Genomic DNA, 27,156 nt, shown 5'->3' with positions numbered 1-27,156 from the left:
ATAACATCACACACACACACACACATTGTAACAAGCGGTCATAACAATAATAGATAATAATTATTACAGGTACGTCGTTATGGTGACTGCAAATAGCTAAAAAGCTGTTATAATAATAATATGTAATAAATAATTTACATAATAATGTGTGAATAAATAGTATAGATTCGTTTGATTATGTTGTAGAGATAAACAAGTGATTGTGACACCAGATAGAAAACTCAGTCATTTTTAACATTTACCTACGAAAATATTGTTGTATAACCACAACCTGATTCAAACTATTGACTATTATACCTACTTGTGTAGGTAAAGTGCCGCCTTTTTTTTACTGAACATTATACAACTAATATATTTTAACGATTAAAACTGTTATAGTTGTCTACTCGGTGTAGATCTAAACATATAAACGTGACGGGTTAATATCGACGCACTAATGTATATTATAATAGGCCGAATTAATGTAAATTAGCATGAACTTGAAAGTGAATTGCATCAAAGCTTCGGAAAAATAACAGTACAATTAGTTGAATTCCAGTAAAATAAATTTCGGTGTAATTGTAGATTTCGTTTATGAGAAAGTATTAGATAGGTGATTTATTATCATCAGCCATAACGGAGTAAGTCTACCGGTAAAACTTCAATAATTGCAAGAACGTAAGTTTATGTGAACGATGAATTCACCAAAAATTACACGGGCCAAAAAATCATAATTATACCCGTACAGTTGATTTAAAAGTAAAACTAAACGACCGGGAAATAACAAAATAAATGAGCAACCGTTAAATTTATTCTTGTTCATTTTCTATATTTTGTTCCTCCGTTTCATTTAATTATTAAAAATGAGTCTTCCTAATTCATAGCGAGTAGGTACAATTAATGAACAATTTCATAATCATTTCTTTGCACACATTAATATATTATTATAACAACGAGTTAGAGTAGGTCATAATAGTTTTGCTTGTAATTAATTTTTTTTTTACAATCCATTTCGACATAATCGACAAAAAAAAAATAAGCTTAAATTTGTTAATTTTTAAACAGTAAAATTAATACACAATAAACGGTGGCCCATCAAATGCACAACAACGGAGACTTAAGCGCAGAAAAATAATTTCTCTAATTCATAGATTATAACGGCGTATGGACTTTATGTACATATTGATATCATTATTAATTAAATTTACAACGACAATAAGTATTAACAGATTGAGTCTTATTGAGCATAATTTTTATCCTATTCCGGTTACAGCATTGCGATTTTGATTTGCCAGTTAACTCTATAAAAATATAACAAATGTAATATACAAAAATGAATCGTTGATCTTTATTGTTTAACTCTATATATTATATAAGTACCATAAGGTATGATATAATCAAATTAATAGAAGACTTATACACAATGATAACTGTTTCGTTTTATTATTGTTATACTTTGCGTTAATATATATTATGACTATTACGGTTGCTCGGAATCTGTTTAAAACATGATAACAGTTTAATTTAACAGTCTAAAACGTCTATTTCGTCAAAGTGTGTGTGTTTAACTCAAACTAAGGATATATAAACGATTATGATGTGTTATCGTGGAGGATTCTGATTCGATCAACCGAGTGCTCGGGTTAATTAAATTTAAGGCGGGAAACGTGTTGCGTTCGATAGTAATAACTTCAAAATCCCAACTTGCAAAGTTAAATAAACCCATCAACGAAAGTGTACCACAGTATCACCAGTAACATATACATATATATATATATATATAAAGGTATACATGTTCGGTTGTCAAAAATTATGACGTTCTCCGACACTTTAATTCCAAAATGGTTTCGCTTTTACACCATCGAATCGGCCATTTGTTTAAAATCGTAAACAACAAGTTTTGACAGTGAAAACGAGCTGAACATTTATTACATTTGCCAATTCATATAAATATTGTACGAGATACGCATATAATATTATACTTAGGTATAAGGTTTATTACAGATACATACATTATATATACATATACATTGATCCTAAACTGGAATTGAACGGTCAAACCGTTACGAATAATGTCAACTGCATAATATCATGCCATCGCCGGTTTCCAATGTCGTTGCTTCCTTAGCGACATAGTAAGTACTGTAATGAGTTTTGATTCTGTTGACGCATACAGCTCGTGACTTGTAAGTTTTTCCAATTGATTATTATTATTTTATGTATTTTTAGTTAAAAATCATACCAGCTATAATGAGCGAAGTATGAATTAATTTCACTTTAAACTCTTTTGTACTTACATGGGTAGTCTGCGTTATCACAGAAGCATGGTTCTGATAAAAAAAAAAAGTTTATTTATAAAAACCCTTTACCTAGTCCCAACTATAGGTTTTTCCTTCGCTATTTGAACAATTTGTCACTACTTTATCCTTTTAATTTTGATATATTAATATAAAACGTAGGCAATTCGCTGAATACACGATCTTTTTTTCTTTATCAATTAATGATATTTCCAATTATCAAACCACAGACAAATTAAACGGCGGCAGGTATTGACATCGATTGGACGCGGCAGTATAAATTAAATTACTTTCGAGTACACAAAACCAATTATTGTTTAACAAAAAAAAAAATGTATATATATATATACATATTTTTTGAAAATGATTTATACATTTTGAGGAAACGGTTGTTCAGCAAAAACCTAATAACATTTTAAACTATTCAAGAGTCAGCCAAAAATATTAATTGCTGATGCACACTTAATAAATAATACTTGTCACGTTAATCTAGAAATGTAATAATTTTCATTTTAAATTAAGATTACAATACGAATTATACTAAACTGCAAAAAAAAAAATGTATACTGTTACAACGTAGCGTCATCTCATTAGATTCAAACTAAAAATGATTTATTCATATTATTAAATCAAAGCTGAAGTGCTTTAAACGTCCATTTATAAAACAAAAATACATGAATTTAGCAGGGTGTATCTTTTATCACGATGTGGTAGGATTTTAACGGGTGTATACTCATGTAATCAATACATTTTTATTGCTATAAAAAAAAAAAAGTTACAGTCTACGTAAAGCCTAACGGCTTAAATTATAAAACATACAAAAACATTAAAACGATGGTTATTAAGTAGGTCCACTAAATCTAATGGTTCATTTCCAGATAATCCGTCTCTCGAGTTACTCATGTTTTCAAGATTCATGACTACTTACTAGACATTTTTATTTTACATTTTTTTTGTTAAAACTAAAAACGCGCTATTGTCGGGCCCTGTATGTAGTGATCGCTAAGTATTCAATTTAATATGTTCGAATGTTGTTCACATAAGAATATAATATGTAACAAGATAAACGTACGTCCTGGTATTCTGAAAAAAAAGCCTGAAAGAAGCTTACCTAAAATGCCCATTAGCCATTTATCAAACAATGTATCAACTACTCAATTACCTGCTTGATATTATATAAAAGTTGATAAATATTATTTATACGGGAAGAGAGGTTAGGTCAGGTTACATTTTATAAATCATGCTTGGTTTAGTCTATCGAGAAATTGCTTATCTAATAGCCTTTGTATAATATACGTCTTGTTGATGTTTTGTGAAAACAAGTTAACAAGTTCCCCGTTTATAAGTTTATTAGTAAATTTTAATAAGTATAAATGTAATATAAATAAATTTATATACTGGTTAATACAATTTCATTGCATGTTTACAAAATAAAATATGTACTCAATAGTAATAAAATAACCATATTTCCTGATTAGTTTCAAACGAAACCTTTAAAAATTAAATTCTATATAACTCATCATTAAATTTTATATTTTAATGTTTAGTATATGTTTCCTACTTTAAGTTACGCAAAATATTATACAACAAACGTGTTTTGAATCATCCAAATTGATTATATTATTCAAATCAGTAATTTAAAGAATTCGTGGACTGGTAAAAAGGGGAATTAAGATTTAAGTGGAGCCCATGCCATTTTAAAGAATCAATTAATACATATATAAAAAAAAATGTTAACGATTTTCTTTTTCTTTTTTAAAAGAGACAGAGTTACGGAAACCCAATATTTATCCAACTGCCATCGGGCTGTATCACAAAATGTGTTTTGTTTCCATCAAATAATCTATTAAATACGATTAGCATTTATATCGAGCTCGGTACCTAGTAATGCAAACAAGATACGGGATAAATAGAAAATATTTTTAATTAAAGCTATTTGAAATAGTAAAAGATATGCCTACATTATTTTTTTATCTTTCCACCGCCAGGACCATAACATGGTATATTTGTATAATCTGTCCAACTGTTAAATGTACATATTTACACGGGAACTCTTTTCTGGAAGATATTCGTATTATTTTAAACGATCTAGTTGTCGCACGAGTTTCAACTAATCTGTTAAAAAAAGTGCAACAATTGCGGCATGTTAAATTAGGATTAACATAAGAACATATTTTTTTTATTAAAAGGACGGTATTGCTTATAGTAAAATAACAAGTTGAACATCTTAATATTTGAGATGTAACTAATTTATTTAAGAGAACAGTAATATATTTTAAAACAATAATAGGAAGAATTATGGCAAGTAATCATAATTAATATCTTCATACCATTATAGTGTTGAGCAAATCGTAACCGTTAATGAGATTACAATTTGCCCAACACTGGGCTAGATCGTACTCGGCTGTGAATACTACAATTATTATAAATAATATACAAATACATTATTATGTAAATAGTTACAAATAAACAATAATTGTTATAACTATCACACTGTGTTGTTGTTAAGTCTCGTCGTGCTTTATGCTGTTGATTTTCGATCGGACAGTATACAGGTATATACCTATATAGTGTACATATATAGTATATATATGCATATATATTATATATATGTAATAAATGCAACGTATGCACCTAAGTACGCGGTTGTACGCAATAAAGGAGAACAACTACTATAATATCGTGTTAACAGCGCGAACGGCCCGCAACCGAATCGTCGGGCACAATAGGCTGGTCCGCTCGTTAATACCGCCAGTGTACACATAATGTATATAATATAATATATATTTTGTTAAAGTTAAATTATTATTGTTATTATTATGATACTACACCCATAACACTTGCCGGAGCACATGATGAAAAAGTAATGCGACGCCATTTCGTCGGTCCGCTCAAAGAAAGTGATAGGTACGCGGATTTTCATTTGTTGCCAACAAAGACGGTGTAATTAGAACGTGATCGCAATAATTGATACGGTGCCCGAAATCCGCGTTAATAAAATCACAATTCTGCCACCGAATAATCCGACCAAATCGGATAATTCTATATCAACTATTAAGCTACAGCAGCAGTATATCATAGCATTTCCTCCTGTTTGTTCTCTTCGGGTATGGGCAATGGCGTTCCCGGCAGCTGCTCCATGACAGCCTATTTTATTATATTGTTATGTTTTCCAAATCGAAACTTGACACGATCACCGTAAATCACATGTTGCCATTATCGCATAATTTTGGGAAATTCGACTGTGAATAATGACTTGGTAGCTAAAATTTTTGGCGTGAATTGAAAGAGTTTCAAACAGCCTAAGCCACTCAACCCGCAATTCGCTGTTATGGTCTGTTGGGCGTACAGTAAATGTCAAAACATTAAAATATGACTTCAACGTTCGATTATTCGGAATGATGAAAAAAGAGTTTTAGGTTTGACCGTTCTTTGATAAAAAAAAAAAAGTTGTATTTTAAAATAATTTGTGTCAACACACAACGTTCTAAAAATGGGTTTAATATAAATATTACATTAGTATATTATGATGATTTGCTTTTGTAATAAATTGATGTCAATAATTAGATAATTTGATATAATAATTTTAATAACTATCATCAAATGCTTAGATTTGAAAACAATTTCATAAAATATGACGTAGCAGTAACAAATCAATTTTATTAATTAAATACAATTTAGCCGGGTCGGGTCTTTTTCAGTTTAAATACAAGTATTAATAGTATTAATTTAGTACACCGTTTTGTGTCACATTCAGAATAACGTTATTTTTTGTTTATAAACACGTAGGTAACTCTTTTTTAATTTGATATTTATTATTTGACATAAAAGATAATATCTACTCATCTCTAACTAGGGAATAGTTCAACTAATGAAAACTTGTAAAATTAATATAGTGTTATCGGGCTGTGAGTCTCGTGCATGTCATACTAAAAATAAGATAAAACAATAATTTACATATTTATATGTACAATATTATGTTACATGGACGTTATACCTTCCATTTTCTAGGGTAAAAACCTGACACTCAGAATGTGTTTTCCTCAGACCATGTTGACTTTAGCGCAAAAATAGCTGTAATGAAATCAACATTTTGTAGACAAATTTGACCAAAGAAATTTCTAGAAAATAAGTATGTCACTGTCTTAGGACTTAAAAAATTGTCAACTTTTAACATCAAGCATTACGAGGGCGTCGCACCGGTAATTTTCAGTGGTAAAAACATGTTTACGCCAGCTGAAAATAACTCGCTTAATTTTGGTTTTAGAGTAAAAGCACCCATTATAAAATTAAAAGAAAACAATATTCCGGAGGGCAAGACGGTGTTTTTTTTTTAAAAAATTCATTTTTTGAAAAGTTACAGTCATTTAAAAATGTTTAAATAGTCGTTATTTCTAAACTATGTATTGAGCGTTATACTTGGAATTGTGAAAAAACGCACCGTCTTGGCCTCCGGAATATTGTTCTCTTTTAATTTTGCTATTACTCTAAAACCAAAATCAAGCGAGTTATTTTCAGTCTGCTTAAACATTTGGAGATGAAAAAACATTTTTAAATCGCTTTCGAGGATGCTGTGATAGTCCAAAAAATAAATTAACTACCAAAATAGAGTCCTAGTTATTGAACAAATAATTACACTTCACAGTTTAACTTTTAAATTAAGATTTTGTAAAAAATTGCCTATACTTAACTCCTTAAAAATGGGCGTTGCCACGCCCTCTTAAGCTAAATATTAAATATTATATGTTTTAAAAATGTCATCACCTTTCAATTTGATAATAGGTATTTATTGTAGACCGAGTAAAAAATATTTAAAAGCGTTGCCGGGAGCGCTGTGGTAATCTAAAAAAGAATTAATTACCAATACCGTGACTTTACCATCTAACTGTTTTAAATTAACATTTCAGAAAAATTGCCTATACAGTACAAATAGGTGGTATAACTACTTTTGGGTTATGAAACTACTCGTGTCGTATGTTGGTTCGCATGCAATCGTTTTATAACGCAACAAAAGTACAAGAGCACACCCAATTATATGTAATACCACCTGACCCGTGTCAATAGGCCAGCGGTTAAAAAATTTAAATTGTGGATTCTTTATGAGATACCATTATATTTTGTAAACATTATAACTGTTAACTGTGCCTAACTAGAGTATAGTCAAAAAGTTGTGCAAATAAATCTCGACACTGTGTTATACAACAGCAAAAGATTATAATATTTTTCCTAAAAAAATTAATTAATTTTCACAAAGGGGAAAACTTTGATAATACTACATCATGATTGCATTAAAAATATTAATCGTTACAAAAATAAATAAATAATAAAATAGGTAGATTGTATAAAATAACATTGTATTAATTATTCTTTTGCTTTGCACAGTTCCAAGTCTCAGTTTTTACTTTTAAATACATAAATACACAACGGGAATCATGCAATAGGCCAAATAATGTGTTCTCTATTGTTGTTTGTATGTATTTTATTATTTTTTTTTTTAGCTTCAAGTGCTCTTATACAAAAAAAAAATTTTGAAAAATGTTTTTTTTCGGTATTTGTTACATATTTGTTTTTAGTTAACTAGTTCTAGGTGCATAGTATATTATTGAATATTATTGTTATTCGTTATGTTGACAGATATTTCTAATCGTTGGTTTTTGGCTACCTCAAAACTAAGAAACCTGTAAAATTATATTCTAAGCACGTTTGTACTTTCACTGTGAACGCATTTCATGAAATTTGAATTATCATTCTGTTTATTTACAAGAACGTAGATGTGTAAAAGTTACACACGTATATTATGTTCCCAACATGTAGGTATGTATAATACATTGTATGGGTAACATTCTTTTGTATAAAAAAGGTTTTCTGGAATCCAGTAGTATAAACTATGTATCTTTGATTGCGCGGGATAAAAACAAATATAACTCTAACAAAACGTCAAAGTAAAAAATTATTTTGATAACGTTATAGAATATTTATTATCAAGTTATACGTTTTATATGAAAATACAGATAAGTAAGCTAAATTACAGTTGAACTTTTAAAATCTGACTGTAATTGTATTTGTGTTTGTTTGGTATTTTTTTTTTTTTAACACGAATGATAAACAGGCTGCCTTTTGGGTTTAATATAAATAAAAAAATAAGATCATAACTTCGTTATTCTAAACAATATAAAAAATGGCATAGTCAACTGATGAATCAATCAGTAGCATCAATATATCATTCGCTGATCGATTATGTATATTGTTATGGTAAATATTACGTTATTTTACATGTTATAGAAATCTGATGGGAAAATATACAAAAAGGATAATGTAAAAAGTAATTTTCGCATATTTTATTATAATTTAATGCTCATTATCTGTTGAAGACTGATGCTTTGTAGATTAGGTACTATATCATATTTTCTGTACCTCGCAACTAATAACTACTGTCTATTTATCTTCAGTTTGTTAATTATACTGCATCGAATGTATATTTATTGACAATATGCAATAGTGTTGATTGCCCTGTTTTTAGTTTGTAATTATTTATATTAAAAGAAAAAAAATCAGATAACCAGAAACTATACGAGTGTCCATTTAAATAAGAATGTTACAATAAATGTTTCGCAAGACATTAAAACGATCATTTTAATCCGTTTCTCTAAAACTACCATTGACGATATATGATATTTTAACGCCGAAAGTAAAACTCGGAATTACAACAATTTTAGAACAAACAAACGGAACAACAGCTGAAGAGACACCAACAAAGTGTTAACACGCTAAGTAGTATTAAAACTTTCAACATAACGTGATGATTTCTAGATTGAAATCATAAGTTATTAATTTGTTTTTACTTATTATGATATCACTTAAAGTTTTTATAAGTCAAACTCCCTTTAAAAGTCAACGCAAACAAACAATTATTGAACCTGTTATATTAAACTAACGTTAATTATTTAAGCTTAAATTAATAAAAAAGAATATTGCTCAAAACGTTTTATTCAAAAATAAATAGTATATTATGACTTAAAATATCGATTGTGGTATGGAATATGGAATGATATGTCATGGAAAAGGCAGATTATGCTTTTTATAGCAAAATTAAATGTTTGAAATTTAAGTCAAATAAAATATTATTTGTATTTTTCTTTTTGAAATTCAATATTATCTTCATCTCTTTTAAGATATAATGCATACTATAAAATGTTATACTTTATGCATATTTTAACATTTGGTTATTATATTAATGTTTCAAACTAGGTTGATTTAACAAAAGCTGAAACTATTTGATACACATTATAATAAATTGAATGCCGAGGGATCACGGAGAACGCAATGCAAATTGCTTCATAGTTCATTATCATCGAATTGAATTTTCAATGTCATTTGAGTAATATTGTACGTTTAGCAATCAGTTTAAATAGAAATGCTGGCGGATACCTAGAATCACCATGTTATTCGAATAATTATTATTATATGTGAACTTGTAAAAATTAAGCTGAAAGGGTATCTACAAAAAGGACATAATATTATGTTAGAATTTTAAAATTTTACAGGAAATACGCTTAAAAGTATGCTTTTTTTTCTTACACCCATTCAATTTTGGTTTCTATTGTCGTTAATTGCATCGATAATCTATTGAACGCGCTTAGAACTCAACATCTGATGAGACCGTATAACCGATTACAATAATAATTTAGAATTTAGATTACAACTGGCTCCCAACACTGAGGTATGTATGAAATAGTATGACACGCTGGGCACGGGACTAACGGGCAATGGGGATTAAGAACCTAACCGAAATCAAATCAGGGGCCGTTGGCGGTATTGTAATGATCGTCGTTACGGGTTTGGGTACGACTGATAAGGTCAGGGCGACACACCATGTCACCGCACACGCCACTCAACATAGGACGAGGAAGCCCTCGGTTTTTTTTGTTATATTATAGTATAGAGAGACTATAATATCCGTGTACCGTCTGCGGACGTGACACGACTACCGTCTGTGGGCTGCAACAATGTCAAGGAAAGTGTTTTTGTATGTATACATGCATAATACACACAGACAGAAAACTCTTGATTTGATGTTTTTAAACACTCCGGTATGATTTAACCGGGCCAACGACATCCGCACGGCGTTTTCGGACGAGAAACGTTATACATTGTGTCGCGTTTAACACAATACATATATATATATATATATGTATGTAGGTATAATAGTAATAATACATAACACGTTACCCAGACGTGTCTATCGATATCCACAAAAGTATTCAATCCGTTCAACGCCAGTAAAGCCAGTGGAGCGTAATTGCTCATTGCGTTGAAAATCATGAAAGACCCAAGTCTCGAATACACACATAATACATTTTGTTCCGTATCGAAATTCCGGACAGTAATTAGACACAATTATAACCGTTAGACGCAAATTAAATGATCGGTACGTTTGTAAATCGTCGATGACAAAGTACACCGTCAAATGACATAATACGTCTGCCGTATACGTTTTGTTAGAATATTTTTATTATACCTAAAATGAATGGTCTAACCTGACCAAGTATATATATACCTATACCCGTTGACCGCTATTTATTTAATACCGTGCGTAGGTACTGTACCGTGAACAGTGCAATAAAAGTAATGTTGATTTGATTATGTCGCCAATATCATTCACACAACACGACCATTATATTAAAATGTCACATTAATTATTAATTGTTCTAACTTATGCATCTAACGGTCGATGCGAAGTCAACAAAGACTGTTAGTTATACTAGTATCCGGTATACCTTAAGTGGTGGCCGTTAACATTCCGATTTGATGGGTTGGATTTCATCGAAAAAACTATTTTACCTCTAAAATAAAATGTTGTACCTGTCCATCATAATTGTCATAATTGAGTTAAGATTATTTTAATACCAACTATACACAATGTTATTACATTTTTGTAAACTTCATACTGTCTTTTAACGCCGAAAATTGAGCAAACAAAATACATTTATTTTATTGATTACCTTTATACTAATTGTCTTACTTATAATATTTATCGATGAGGTCAAAATGTTTTTAGATCATATTTGATCAGAAAGTCAAATATTGTAACAATACATAAATATTTCAATAATATTTCCTAAATATTATAATTTATAAATTATACGCATTAATTATTTTCAAAACTTTATGTACAAAAATCGTATTTATAACTTTTCCCATCAAACCTCAAAATTCGTTTAGGAAGTATTAATGTTTCTCAATTTTGGTTTGTGTTACAAAAATAAGTTAGGTATCATTGAAAATAATCAGAATACAATTTTCGTTTTTTCCACTCGGGTTAAGATTCTTATGTTTTATGACAATCGAGCGGCCATTTCTGTACTACCTATTCTGTTAACTGTATTTTTATAACTTTGTACGACCTAAACCAATTGGATCACGTTAAAAAAAAAAATCAAGTTTCGATAGAACAAGTAACCAACTATAAGTTATATCTAAAACCTAGAAGTAATTGTTTGCCAACTAAATTATCCATAACAAACTGGAAATCTCGTTCATTCGTAGTGCTTTGGTGGAAATGTTTGTAGAGCGTGCTTTTTGAACACAAGCAATTAAAACGCCAACATTTGTGTTTTGCGGTCGACTAAGAGGGGAAGAAGTACTATTAGTTTTTGACCAACGCCGTCCGTTGTTATTCTTTTACTAAGTAACCGTTTTGGCGTGGTTGTTGCATGCGGATTTTTTTTTAGTTCAGTTTCTATCAAAACATTTCTCATAGCATTTCCCCTTTACCCACACTCGTACGGGTTCAAGTTGTCGCTCGAGCAAACATACTTGACAAGTCTGAATCAACAGCCGAGGTCGGGAGCATACGCAGTAATAGGTATATATATTTATCCTCGACAAACTATCATTTAATTTTTTTCGTACAAAGGTCGTCGAGGCGTTTAATGTTTACAATGTAGGTAATGTTAGTATTTTTTTTACCCTAGTTGGGATTATACACACTAGTATGTATAATCAATGCTTTGACTTAGACGTCGCGTCGGGGGATATGCTGACCCCGCGGTTTTGATTGTTTGGAAACGCAATAGTGTTGTTAATGAGATGTTTTTTTGGCACGTTCGGTTAGTCTCGGCCGATATACGTTTTGTTTTTGGCCATAATCCTCACAGACCGCGGATGCGTTGTAGTATTATTACAATTATTACACCGAATATGATTATTATTTAGGTCGCCGCCCATCGTTAGGTTAGACGTTACGAAACCGGCGGTTACCTACTCTAAATTATTATCATTATTGTTATGGTCATCGTCGTAATCTCTTCTCGCGCCTCGTGTTTCCTAAGCGAGATTTAATTAATATTAAAAAGAAAAAGGGTTGTAACGATATTGTTGCGCGGTTAATATTATTTTATACATTTTTTTTTTCGGCAATCCATCATAATTTGAGGCGAAAAATTCGCACATTATGATATTATATACCTACTGTTGATTCGAGAATAATTACTGTCGTGTCGACGAAAATTGTGTAGGACAAACGACCGATACGGAGGCGGCATTAGGGCGCCCCGCGGTTTTTGGTCCGCCGGTCAAACACAATGGAAGCCCAGGTATAATAATAATAATAATATTATTATACTAGATCCGCGGCCCATTAACTTTCAACTCGGTCGTGGTGCACTACACACCGTGTACCAAGTTTTCTAGTTAAGACAACGACGGAATGCAAATAATAATATGTCGAGCAACAATTTGTACTGAAAATAAAAAAACCACCTTAAAATGGTCTCCGGGTTTGATCTTGGCGACGATAGCCGCCGTTATGTCACGAGTTGTTCCAAAAGTTTCAACCGACGTTAGTTTGTGACCGGCCAAAGTTATCTAACCGTTTGCCGGTCCTCGCGGTGTTCGAACAGCTTGGCCTGTAATATTTTTTATACATCAAAGTGCATCGACTGTACAGGCGAGTGTACCGAAGAGACAGCTGCAACTCGTGTTAGACACACGCCAAGTGTCAACGATAAAAAAAAAAAAAAAAGAGAGAACACACATAATACAAGCACGGTAGACCGACGGCGGTAGTCGTTAACATACAATTATTAGGTGCGCATATTGTACAACTTACCAGCAAACGTGTTGGACTTGAAAAAATCGGTTTAGTTTTTATTATTCAAAAGTAATTACGCGTGATCTATCTACAGACGACGACATTTTTTAGATTTAGGTTAGATCGGTCTTGTCTTTAAAACTACATTAAATGTTATAAAATTGTGTATTGACGTTTCCTACGGAACACGTTTAAAAGTTCCTTACAAAATCTTATCATTTTGCGTTTTTTTTGTTTCTGACGAAAACTAACGATTTCTTTAACACTTTGATTGAAAACTACACTTTTAATTTTTAAATACGTTTATATACTTAGTAAAACGTTTTAGTTTTAGCAAAACAATTTTTAATAAGCAAATGTGTTAGCGATTAGATGATTAGATTGTGCGGAATCAGTGTAAGTTTTCTTAAAGAGCGTCGATATGTGTTGATATAAGATGTTGAGTGTGAGTTAATGTTTAACATAAGAAAACAAAATACCTACGGATGATTTTATATAACATTTAGATAACAAAATATTTTGGCAAATTATTAGTAATTTTATTAACAATTGCTTTCAATAATTATTATCGGAGTTATTTTCATAACTACTAAAACCATATACTTGTTTAATCAAGTAATGTAATTTTACCGTCATAGACGTTAAAACATTTATTTACATAAACTTAGTTTTTATCTTATTAAAATCGTCAAGTGTAGTTTTTATCACTTTATTTTCAATTGATTTTTGTGAGCTCAAAATTTACTTATGCATACTTAACATTCGCGTTATAAAGTATTGTAGGAAATTTAGTGATTTGTTAATTTACTATATTTGTTTAAAAAATCGTTCTAGACAGAGGCAATTATGATACTATGGTCGTCGAGACGCGTACAAAGACTAAATAAAACGCCCAGGGACTCTGAAAAACCAATTGATCTTAAAACTCATTTCTCAAGTGTAATCATATTATGTATTATGTAGTATAACTACGTTCAATATGCATAATAGGAAATTATATACAGGATGTCGCTAACTGATTATATCAGGACGCATTCGAGTTTTTAAATCGACATTCAATTCATATTTACTTGGCCAATTTTTTTTTTTGTACATTTAAGATAAAAAAATAATTATCTAATACAAAAAATGGTTGTTTTAAAATGTATTGAAAATCCCAAAACATTGTTATCGAATTAATCGTTTTGAGCAACAGTCCTATAATTGTAGGACATACCGTATAGAGTTTGTGCGAATGAATTCGTTCTACTGCGTAACCCTACATATTACAGCGGACATACAACAGTACGTCCTATATAAGTTATGATACACACCCGAGGCTGGGACCGACCGTTTAAGTGATAATAACAATTAATCCGAAAATATGTATTGTTAACGAAGTCCTAATCACGGCGACGTCCATACCATTGTCTAGTTAATACTATTTGCAGAAGTCTTTGCCGTTATAATATAGGTACTATATTATTTTACATTATAACGTCACGCGCGTGATATACTATTATCGATCACAAGAACGATGGATGTTTTCACTCGTTTCGTTCATGCTATTGATATATTGTGTATGTATAGATTTTTTTTTTTTTACAACAAACATACTTACATGAATATAGACAAAGGTAAAAAAAAAAAAATAATAACAAAATATAATAATATACAAGCTTGTGTTGGTTCTTAATTCGCGCCTTATCAAAAACTGGTAATCATATAATACGGATATCATTTGTTTGTTTATTTCCTCGCTTGTCATATTTTACATCTACGATACGGTAACGTTAATTCGGCACATGCAAACATTTCTCTTGCGATATACACACACACATACTCTAGTTATTTAATGTGCTTTATTTCTCTATTATAATTTTTCGCAACGGCCGTCGCAATAGCGAAAATTTAATTTAGTGCAAACCCAACTAACGCAAATGACATTATTGCCACACTAAGATAATATAATAACAGTATAGTAATAACGAACCACAAAAATACAGTATAATATATTATAGTCCACCTTATTAACCGCGTAGTTGGAAAAACAAAGAATTCCGATTTGCATACACTTGGCACTTGGCTAATAGGTACAGATAAGTATATAGATATCATAAGGTGTTTAATAGATATGTATTATAGACGAACAAAAATAATATAGAACGTGTCCAACTGCGAAAGAGATATCTATTACACTGTCGGCCAAAAGATTTTTGGATGTACGTACAACATTTAATACGGTTAATGTCTAAATATTAGACATATTGTAATATTGGTAACAAACAACTTGATATCAGGGCTTGTGTTATTTTTTTTTTTTTGGCAAGTATAACGTTATTATAAATAAATTAGTACACTAAGATTATGATACGTTAGCGTTTCAAATAAGATGGTACCTCGTGTCACGCATAATTTCGTTTATGTGATAGCTATAGTTCAGACACGAATCTAATACAATATTATACAACACACGAATAACGTCATGTTGTACACCGTACACGTTAGAAACAATTATACACCGAGCGGTAATCCGCTTTAGCTTTGCGCCTACGATATGGTAACACGAGTGACTTCGCTAAGTCTAGACGAAAGCCGAAACATGTTTTGTAGGATTAACATATTATAATACGATTTGTATTTATATTAAATTACTTAAGCACGCTTAAACGCGACGAGAGAAAAACAAAACACGACGGACTCGAATTGCTTGTTTTTCCTGGTGAAAATGTATATTTAACATTCAAAAATAAACCACTAAGAAATAAGACCATGACGGTCCGGTTGTTTTGGAAATTGTACTCTAACCGATAAATGAACGTCAAGTTTTTGACCAGGTTTTTTAATTTTCACCTAAAACAATGTCATGCATAATAGATACACAATATTATGAACGACTGTGAAAATTGACAATAAAACACCGAGATGAATCTACTTATTTCCCGATCAAACCGTTTGACGCGTGGGAAATTCAACGAGATTCACACATTATGTGTTACGCCGTTAGACATTTTCACGCCATCTACACTTACAAACAATATCACACAGAACCCTTATTTTTTTAACTTAATATCCTACTTGCACAAGTAAGATCGAACTCGGGATAGCACATAATTTATTTATTAAATCTTCAGCTCTGTTCGAAACGGTCGTATACTGAATTTCAAGTTGTTAAGCCCATAGTAGTAGTCTTTAAAACCCACATGTGTAGTTTTAAATTTTTTTTTTCCGTTTTACATATCTTATGTTAGACAGCGATTTGGTGTTGATTAAAACCATTTTTGCTACAATCACCGTCTTAAGATCAAGTAAAACATTTGAGGAGATATTGAGAAAAAAAATACTCGAGGAGAGCAACAGCTTAGGGGTGGGTTAAACAACAGATGTATACGATATACTAGCAACAAGAGAACAATAATGCGATATTATAGGCATCCCATTGTAAAACGAAAAGCATGACGTTTCCGGAAAACTATTACCACTGTAAAATGACCAATGTTACATAAAAAAAAAAAAAGAAGAAAAATGATGAGTGATGAACGTTGGTTTTCTGTTTCGAGAACTATATGGTATTTACAATAATAAAATAAAGTAAACAAACGATGTGACAAATGAAAATATTACTATTTTCATTTGGCCGTGGCCATGTAACATCTCCGTGCAATTTCTCGCCTTGTGTGTAACTAAATATGTGATGAACAATGAAACGATATGGTGTTTTTTTTTATAGATACTAGTGAAAGGAAATTATTTAAGGGAAAAAAATGACAGTTATCTGTCCAGAACTGAGTATCGCATTTGAAAATCTTATTTGATAAGCATATCGTACACAGTGTTGCGCAAAATGTAATTAACCAATGATTAAAAACTAAAAAAAATCGAATAAATTGAAGTAATAATTTTGTTCCAATAATTTTGAAATAACATTTTTCAAATAAGGCGGTAATCGATAAATAATAAATAATGTATTAAAAATAAATAAATCATTACACCTATTTTAATTATATTTTATGTTATCACTTAACACTTATTGAATAAAAAATGATTTGTAAGTGTATATTAGGTTATGACCAAATTCTTGTAGAGAATATAAATAATATAAATCACAAGTAATTTTGTTTAAATAAACAGACAACAAAATTATCCGAAAATGGTTTTATTCTAATGATACAATTTGTTGTTTATTTAATTTTTACATGTTTATAAAATTATCAATTTTTTTTTATCGAATAATGTTCAACGCGAATTATAACTCACCTACGCGCCTGAACTTGGAAAAAAATGTCCTACTTGGTATATATATATATTATTTATTTATCTCATTTGCCTGATTGTATGTAGTTGATTTTGTTTTTGTACGGGTTTGTTTATATTGACTATACAATGGGAATTAGGCAAATAATACAAAGGCAGCTGCGAAAATAAAAAATAAATCACTATTTTATTAATTGAAGAACTGGCCCACCAATATGATGCACTACATCAGGCCGGCCCACTATAGCGCTCTAATTCAGTCTACCCCTGATGTAATATATAACACAAAACACAACTACAACAATAATACTTTATGTAAACAGACACAGCCTTGTGCCTAGTTGTATAAAAGCCTACTCGTTAAAATTTTTATGAGTTGTTTGATAATGAATTCTTGAAATCTGTATAATGGGAATGTAACAAAAAAAAATATCTCATGGTTATATATATACCTATTTACAATTGAACAAAAAATAAAGACTAGTTGTACTGTAGAAAACGCCTTTAATATTAAACCATCCTCCCCCGATTAAGCAAATAAAAATGTGTGTAGTTTTGTTTTTATGATCATTAATTATTCAATTTGAGTAATTATTAATCATTCGAATAATAATAATAAACACTACCCGTTGTCATGGATTACATAAAATAAATTGTTACAAAAATGCTAAAAATAATATAATATAAACAGTTTTGGTCGTGAAATTATAATTAGTGTTTACACAGGTATTTCATAATATGACTGTTATGTATATTATGTTGGACAAAGTAACGGTTAATTAAACCAATCCCTTTAAAACCCGTTTGATTTGTATAGGATGTAATTTATGTGAAGTATATTTTATTATTTATACTTACATGGCGAAAATCAATTTGTTAACAATATTTTGCGGGTTGTCGAGACGTTATTTGCAATCAACTATAATTTATATTTATTTTTTAATAGCCAACATCGTCGTTATATAATATAACAATTCTGTGCAAGTTTATAATACCGGTCTAACGAGCCGTCATTGTTTAACTGTAAAATTTAACACTTTGGTGACAGAATACCTATAAATGGCGCATGGAGGAGCCACATTTTAAATACTAACAATGGAACGTTCCTTGTCGTTATATTATTATTATATTCTAGAAACGTGTAGAACAACTGGAGGTTTATGTAATCCCGCCGTAACATAAGAATACCATTATTATAATACCTTAAACATATACATTTCTGGAACATTAAAAATCCACGAGACCGTAGAAATGCAATTTGCATATAATTATTATTGCTTCTTTTTTTTTGGTATGTGAATAAAATATGTGTAAATGCGTATGTGTGTGTGTGTGTGCGTTCAAGTGTAAGGTTGGGTGAGTTGCGCTTTCTCGGCGATTTTAGTGATGTCCGACGCACCTTGTCTGGACGAGAGAGCAAAGAAAATGGGAAATGTCTGCGATTCCAATAATGTAACGTGTCATACCTATAACAAAAAAAAAATTAAAAATACATAATGCGTTTAACCCCCATTCTTATATACTGCGTATAAAAACATAGTACAGATAACCCACCGTGAAGTTGTTTGAAAAACAAAAGTGAAATACATTTAAAGTAATACAAATATACTAGTAAAATGATAGCAATGAGCAGTATTTAAAAGGCTATACTCACTTGGCCGATTGTCACTATTGTTTTTTTTTTTTTTATGTGTGCTCGAATAAAAAAGAATACATTTCCTAGAATGCCTATCTACATTGGAAAACAATATTAACATGATTTTTTTTCATCATTATATTTAAAAGAAAAGAGTACCTATGAAAATTATACCAGTTTTACAGGCAGAAAAATCAATTTCTCTATAGCCTTGGCCGAATAACAAATTATCCTCTTCGTTAATAATTTCTAGATTACTTGTTTTTATTTAATCAATTCTATTTAAAATCACACGACTAATATTTTTTTATTTTTTTTTAGTGAATCTTTTTACATGCTTTAATTTAACTCACTAACACGTTTTTCTGTACGGATATTTTCAAATCTTGCGAAATTAATTTATTATAGTTTTGTAATAATGTTATTCTTACAGATGTAAACTTGTATACTCATTATTTTTCTCGCACCATACCCTGTACGCTGGAAACAGCTGCGGGCGGCATAAGGTTTTCAAACTTCTACATTTATATACAAGTATTATTTATAAGCATCTGTATATACCACACAAAAACGAAAATAAAGCTTTTTTTGTGCACACCAACTAGCACAATTCGCAAACAAATCCGTATCTTCACCTCACATAGACCGTAATAACATGTTTATAAAATTGTTATAGACCACGTGATTGGATATGATTAGAATTTAATACAGTAGTAGTAATTGTGTCCATAATCACCGTACATTAGGCACACGGTACTCATGCCACTCCACACTTCCTATACTCGTCACAGTGCGTTAATGATACAATGCCCTAATTTTTTTATTTTCACTGTCCTATCGCAGCTAAATCGAATTATACATACCGAATTATAAAACCAGAAAAAATATAATAGTAATAATAATAAGCAAATACAAATCGCATTCATACTCACACATTTTGTTACTTAACTCCGACCGTGTGTTACATGAGCCAGATAGTATTATGAACTATATGTTAACAGAAGTGTGAATTACTCGTGATATTATTGTTGAATAATAACGCGCTTGCGAGGTTTTTTTTTTTTAATAGCAACGATGCTGACAATGATTATAATATTATTTTGAATATGTACTTATGCAACGCATTGGCGCTGATGCGGTGGTTATGAAGATAAATTCGCCAGCAAAGGTTATGCGAAATTCCAATGGGGATTTTTAACCGTGCGCAGAACACTAACGGTTAAGACCACTATACAATTAAGCCGAGAATATTAGATTGCTATATTAACGGCAACGACTTTTGTCGATTATCCGCCTTCATCAATTAAAAATAAATAACAAATATAACTCTGACGGCTTAACCGAGTTTAAATTGTTCCTGATACGAAACGTTAATGACGTTCCAAAGGTATATAACTTTTCTTTTTTTTACTAATTCAAAGCCATTAGAGTATCATACTATTATTAATTTTTATACAGCCAGTATTAGCTATAACAAATAATGTACATTTTTGGCTTGGTAACGTTTTCGATCTATGATTTGATACATATAATAAAAAACACATAATTTTTTTAAACATCCTTTTCTTTACAGTCTCGGGTTTGCATCTGGACATATTTCCCATTAGGCAAGATAGGCACGAGCCAAGTTAAAGGGACCTCACTTCTATTAGGTACACACTCATTATATCATATAGCCAATAGGTTTTCCTTGATATATAAACAATACACAAAACTCAAACTAGAACCAACAAATAGTAGGTATATAGTAATATAGTATACATTGTATTAGGTCGTATAACTAATGCAGTTTTTACCTATTCCAACACAGTATTGTTCAAAATATTTTAGTTGCAGTTTTTTCTAATTGTATGATAATACAACAAAAATTGGTATTATTACACGAAGCTAATGCCCTATGCATGAGGGTAAAATAACTATAGACTTTCCTATAATACGTATAGTGATGGAATGGCGGACGATTTCTAGAGTTATAATTATAAGAACAGCTATATAAATTAGACTAAGTAGAAAATAAATGTGAAAATTCTAAGTTTTTGAAAAAATTGACGTTGAAATTTGAAATATGGGAAGTACTTTAATGCCCTTTTAAAAAATCGGTATTATTACTCGACCAAGTGGTTCCTAGTAGTAGTAATATAATAGTCAACATAAAACAATTTTGGAAAAGGCATTTATTTAATTTATGATATGGGGGCCACCAAAAACATTTTCCCTCGTGGTTCAAGATGTCTAAATCAGGTCCTGGTCTTAGCATTGAAGCTAAAATAAATATTTATATACAAACTAAGGTGTTCCTTGTGATTTACGGACGTGTAGCTTTGCAGACGGAGTTTGGATTTATTTGACTGACAGTGGTTTTTTTTTTTTTTTGGCAGCCCACAAAAACTGAACGTCCAACGGTTCTCGGCGCTTCCGACCATTTTTCTTATGTAATGCCGTGGAGTTTTCTCTTTTTGTCAATACATGTTCACACGGTTAATCGCAGTTTTATCGATGTCGTTTATTTACTCGTTTTATACGGCATCTCGCGTTTGAAACCATTGAGCTGTTCCCGCCAAAACAACCGAGACGTTACAAAAATACAAAACGAACAATGAAGACGGTCACCGTCCGTCCATATCTGTTGTAATGGAATTCTCTAGCCAACTCTCAGTGCGAGATGATTGATTCTTTCGGTTGTTTATAGTGTCTGGCGACCCACCGCTAAACGTTTTTGCCGGACATTGAAACGCACTCCACTTATTATTATACAGCAAATACAATTGTTATTAGTATCAATCCACCTGTCAATGCAACCTCCGAGTCCAAATTACAAGCTGATAAATCCCATTGAAAACAATTCGCCGAAAAACGAGAGAGTCCCGTCTTACTCCGGTTTGGTTTTAAGTCAATCGATTATATGTTATATCTTTTCGCACATCACCACTCGAGTGTACCCATTTATGTGTAGACTTGGCGACTCCGAGACCATACGACGAAATTGCGATAATGCAATTTATTAAATTTTCTTGTATTATTTTCATAGAATTGTCATATTAGCGTTTATTCTACCATAGATTTTTGTAAATCCATTATAATACTCTGTTAATTTAATGTCATTTTTTTCATATATCCAAAGGATAATAATATTATGATATAACCATTTATTATCTTATTTCAAGATACTATAATATAGAAAACCATATTTTTCAATATGGAAGTCGATATAATATCTTTGGTAAATAACTTATTATGTAACATCACTTATTTTCCGTTTTCAATTTCTATGATATTAAAACTGTACACAGTACAAATAAAAACTGTTTTTGGCTTACATATAAGAAAGTTCTCGAAATGTTTTCAACAGCCAAGTAGATATATTATTTATATATACCAGTTCACAAACACATAACCTATTTCTGTGTAATGTTGCGTGTAAAAAATATACTTGCGGTTCGATAGGGTGGCGCTTTTGGTAATTTCAAATTAAATGGCCGCCATTACTCACATATTTCGACGACCGGAAACCATAGCGATGTACCGGGTTAGTCGTTTTTACCCAAAATCTATATTTATAAACACATTAGCTAAAATGTCCTTATAAATTATTTTTGCCAATAAAGAAATATGTGCTGGATTCACAATATTGTATTTGATTTATATATTTAAAAAAATATCAGTTACAAAATACAGCTACATTTGTATTTTAGAAGTTCCGTGTACCCAAAAACTTAACCTAACTCTGTACACAGCTGTATGTTATAGTACTACACAAATAATAAAGATTTAATATGTTTAAATCTTTAGTACTTGGTAAAATCTTTGATAATCTAATATCTTTGGTAAAAAATGTATTTTTTACTTTTTTGAAACGGGAACTTTTCTTCTAAGAAATATTTTTGAAAAAAATGACATGTCGTTGTCTGTAAAATGTTGTTCCCTTTCATTTTCATTATTGGCCGAGTAAAACGCATCCTGCGGGATATAACGACCTCTTGAAGTCTTAAAACGTATTTTCCAACCGAATCAAATTGTTTACAGGCCGAATACATATTATTTTTATTCACGTACGTCCATAACGCAAAGAAGGAAATATCCGGTTGCCTTATAGCCGCTCGTAGTGTTTATTATTATAATAATAATACATTTCCTATATCATATTATCCGTGTTCCGGGTGTGCTATTGGCGACGAAATTTGTCAGTTACGTGAATGCGGTGTGTACCTTATGTGTGTGGTGTGTGTGCCTGCAGCGAAGCGACGGCGGATAATAGTAATACTGATAGTAATAATAATAATATATACAATACACAAGGAGCCGGTGCTAGGCCGGATTATCCCGGTGACCATTATCTTGTCATCGAAACGACGCGTGAAAAATCGCATCATCCGCAAACAATTATTGTGAACATTATTGCTGTTAACGTCGTCTTATCCGGTGTTTGTGCATTTCTATGATGCGGCTACCATCCGGACGTTTTCAGGAGATAACAATTTTACTGACCGAAAGAGAAATCTCAAGTGTCCGCATGTGTCATTTAAAACGTGCGTTACCTATATCATTTTTTTTTTTATTGATTGGTCGTCCGGCGTGGGACGGTTGGAAAGCGAGAACCGTTTGGATTAGTCGTGTTAACGATCCGAAAAAATAATGCACTTTACTTAAAACGAAATTGAATTCAATACCCTAAACTATACAATACAATCACTATACAAATTACAAAGGCGACGCGAGTCTAACCACACGCCTAACCTGGCCGCGAGTGCTTATAACAGATTAGGGAGCATTATATGGTTTAATTTAAACGGTTTTTTTTTAAACTGTCAAAAAAAAATCACTCAACAAGTAGCGGATTAGGAATGGAATGTAACCTGAGTTGGGCGAAAATTCAATAAACAATTAATAAAAATTAAAACAATTCGAATAACGTATTAAATAAAATAAAAAGATAATATTTGTTTTCGCACAATACATCTGTAAAAACTTTAATAAAGACCATTTTCCAAAATTTACATAAAGTGCAATTGGTGATTTATTAGAACGAAGGTACAGATTTGTATTCGGATAAATCACAAAAAAATCAATTGAACAAACGGTTATTCGAATAATTAATAATTTTTTCAACCGAAAAATGTCTAGCTCTACATGATTACCGCTTGCTTCCATAATTCTTATGCATTTGTAAAAAACAATGGTATAAATTATAATATAGGAGGACACGGTGTACTTAATCCACAATGAATAGGGTTTCTACCATATGTTTTTCCCATAAATCCATATAATACTCGTGATTAGTCAGTCCCGGCTTTTGTCTTGTTGTCTTCATTACTTTAATGACGCCATTGCCAAAAGATGAACGTTTTTCCGAATTAGGGAGTTATCCGTCTGTGAGTATTGTGTTACAATAATGGTTTGGGAAATAACAAAGCGATAATATGCCTTTCAATGTATTCCTTTATCGTGTATAGAATTTCTTCAAAGCCACAATGTAATTTACGTTCACGTTTGGTTCGCGTACATTGAATCCTATGTAAAAATATATGGACACTTAAGTGTTATTCTTAATGTTTTTTTTGTCGGTACTACCCAAAATAAACAAACGAGATAACAATAGTTTTGGGATAACCAACCAGTCAGCGGGTATACAATTTCGCGCATGAGATATAGAACCATAGATTAACTTTCATTCTTTCTCGCAAAAATCGCAATACATGATATTTTCACCCAATGACATGATTATAATAGTTTGAAAAGGACAAGGCAATGTGTTCAGCAAAATTGAATTTAACGACGAATAAAAACAAAAATCGAATCAATCGAAATAAAAATATACTAATTTATTTGATTATACCTAATTAATCAATTATGTTTTCAATCAAATAATATTTTACTGTAATATTTCCTCACTCTGTTTGATAAAAAAGTATACTAAATGTTTTTTTGAAATGCAAGTACATGTAAAGATTAAGAACAGTAATTGACGGTGTATTTATGTCCACACATAATTGTTATCCAATCTTGTTGATTTATAAATGTTTGTGTGCTGAAATAATTTAACGACTACATAGGTACTTAAGTAAATTCTATTTAAATTCGTTTTTCAGCTTTTGAACACCGATGTGCAGCAACCCAATTACGAGCTGGAAAGGTCTTATGTCGACCACGGGGATCCGATTGGCGACTATAGTAGGCTGAGCGTGCCCAGAGAGTATAACGTGCCCGAAAAGACTCTGATGGAACTGTTCAACCCAGCGGTACCACATCATCAACGGCCAAGGTCTTAAAATTGCGGAAGATATTTGAATCTTGAAACATTTTTATTATATATAATAATCTATTATACATAAATTTATATAAACTTATAAATTACACATATAATATAAACTGTCCTTTAAGCTCGGTTGTGTTTGATGCGAGTTACTATAACTATGATAGCTTTTCCTTGGAACAATATATTTTACCGATTTTATTACAAAAAATGAAACTTAGTCAATAGATTCGCATATCCGATTATCTAAACATGTTACTTTTTCTCTTACTCGTATTTTATGTAATAACCCGTTAACCATAAATTATAATACCTTTTAACTGATGTTTCATATTGTTAAAGAGTTTAATGGAAAATAAATAAGTTTGCTAAAGTATAAATGTCTTATTATTACTTATTCAACATTATAGGTACTGATAAAGCCTACCACGAAAATCGTCACACGGTTTTCCCCTGTTATAAAACATAAAAAGATAATAACTATAACCCTCATTTTATATTTTATATATTATGTAGTCCTTTAAATTTTATAACAGTGTTATAATTTGTTACTTAGATATTTTTTTTATCTGATTTGGTACAATTTTTCATAATCTCGCGCTGACTACATAAATTTCCATTCAGCGTCACCGGCATTAATTATATCATAGAAATACAACATAGTATCAACATTGACTCATTAAATATTTTGAAAATAAGTCAATAATTTGTAAGTAACATTAATATTACAGTACCGTAGCCATAGAGAAATTTATCTATAGCTTTTGACTTTAATATACAACAACGATTTTACAAAAAAAATCATAAATAAATAAAGTTAAAGTGTACCTATCTAAACATATAATAGCCAGTTTTAAACAATAAACATACTTTCCTCATAGTTTATAATCCATACTAGTCTCATTCGGCGTTACTTAAATAAAGAATTAGTGTTGCAAACAAAAAACATTCATTAGTCTAACAAAATACAACACATGTTAGTAATATTTCTTGGAGTGTTTAGGTACATGAACATGACTAACGGAGCTATACATATAATGTTCCAGAATAACGCCTTTATAGATATCAACAAGTTACATCAGTCGTAATATTATATTTAAAAAATAACGATTTCCCGTTTCATACAATTTCAGTATGATTTAATAATGCATTTGAGTAATTTAATATTATATCAGGTATATCTTGTAGTTAAGAGTGACTTTTTTTCAACACAAAAATTTAATATACATATTGCACGGTTATTAATATTTTCTCTTACTTATTTTAATCCACAATGTTTTCATTTATCTGGTTATTTGATTTTAACCAGAATGCAATTGTACCCAACTGGGTCTAAGGTAGATACTTGTTTATAAATAATATATATTCATTTATATGTGCGTATAAAGCGTACGTAGTATAAAATATAAAAAATTATTTAATGAAATTCTAACAAAATTGATTTAATTTAAAACTAATTGTATTTATAAACTTTTTGCTCCAGTACTTTTTTCCTTTCACATTTTCGCAACAAAATGTGTAAATTTTACACACATTACACTTATACAATATTACAGTTCTGATTTACTTATTTTGTTGTTAAACACAGAATACAATTTTGAATCAAACGTTTAATATGTAAATTAATACAAAAATGATGACTACAAAAATATGTACATTGTATAGCTAA

General features: G+C 30.7%; 1 protein-coding gene across 1 annotated transcript in view; it reads left to right on the top strand.

The window, feature by feature from the left end:
* LOC126839862 (uncharacterized) overlaps positions 1-25,806 on the top strand; it is a 30,260-nt gene extending 4,454 nt beyond the window's left edge. The window contains exon 3 of the mRNA XM_050575282.1: positions 25,324-25,806. Within this exon, the coding sequence (XP_050431239.1) occupies positions 25,324-25,503 (180 nt within the window). The 3' untranslated portion in view covers positions 25,504-25,806. The remainder of the gene's footprint in view (positions 1-25,323) is intronic.
* The last annotated feature ends 1,350 nt before the right edge of the window (positions 25,807-27,156 follow it).

This window comes from Adelges cooleyi, unplaced genomic scaffold, assembly GCF_023614345.1.
Source record: "Adelges cooleyi isolate 19-005CV unplaced genomic scaffold, UGA_ACOO_1.1 ACOO_flye_CR_arks_rails_tigmint_CR_PRNA_31, whole genome shotgun sequence".
Lineage (NCBI taxonomy): Eukaryota > Metazoa > Arthropoda > Insecta > Hemiptera > Adelgidae > Adelges > Adelges cooleyi.
The sequence above is the reverse complement of the archived record's forward strand: the minus strand, read 5'-3'. Positions and strand labels throughout refer to the sequence as shown.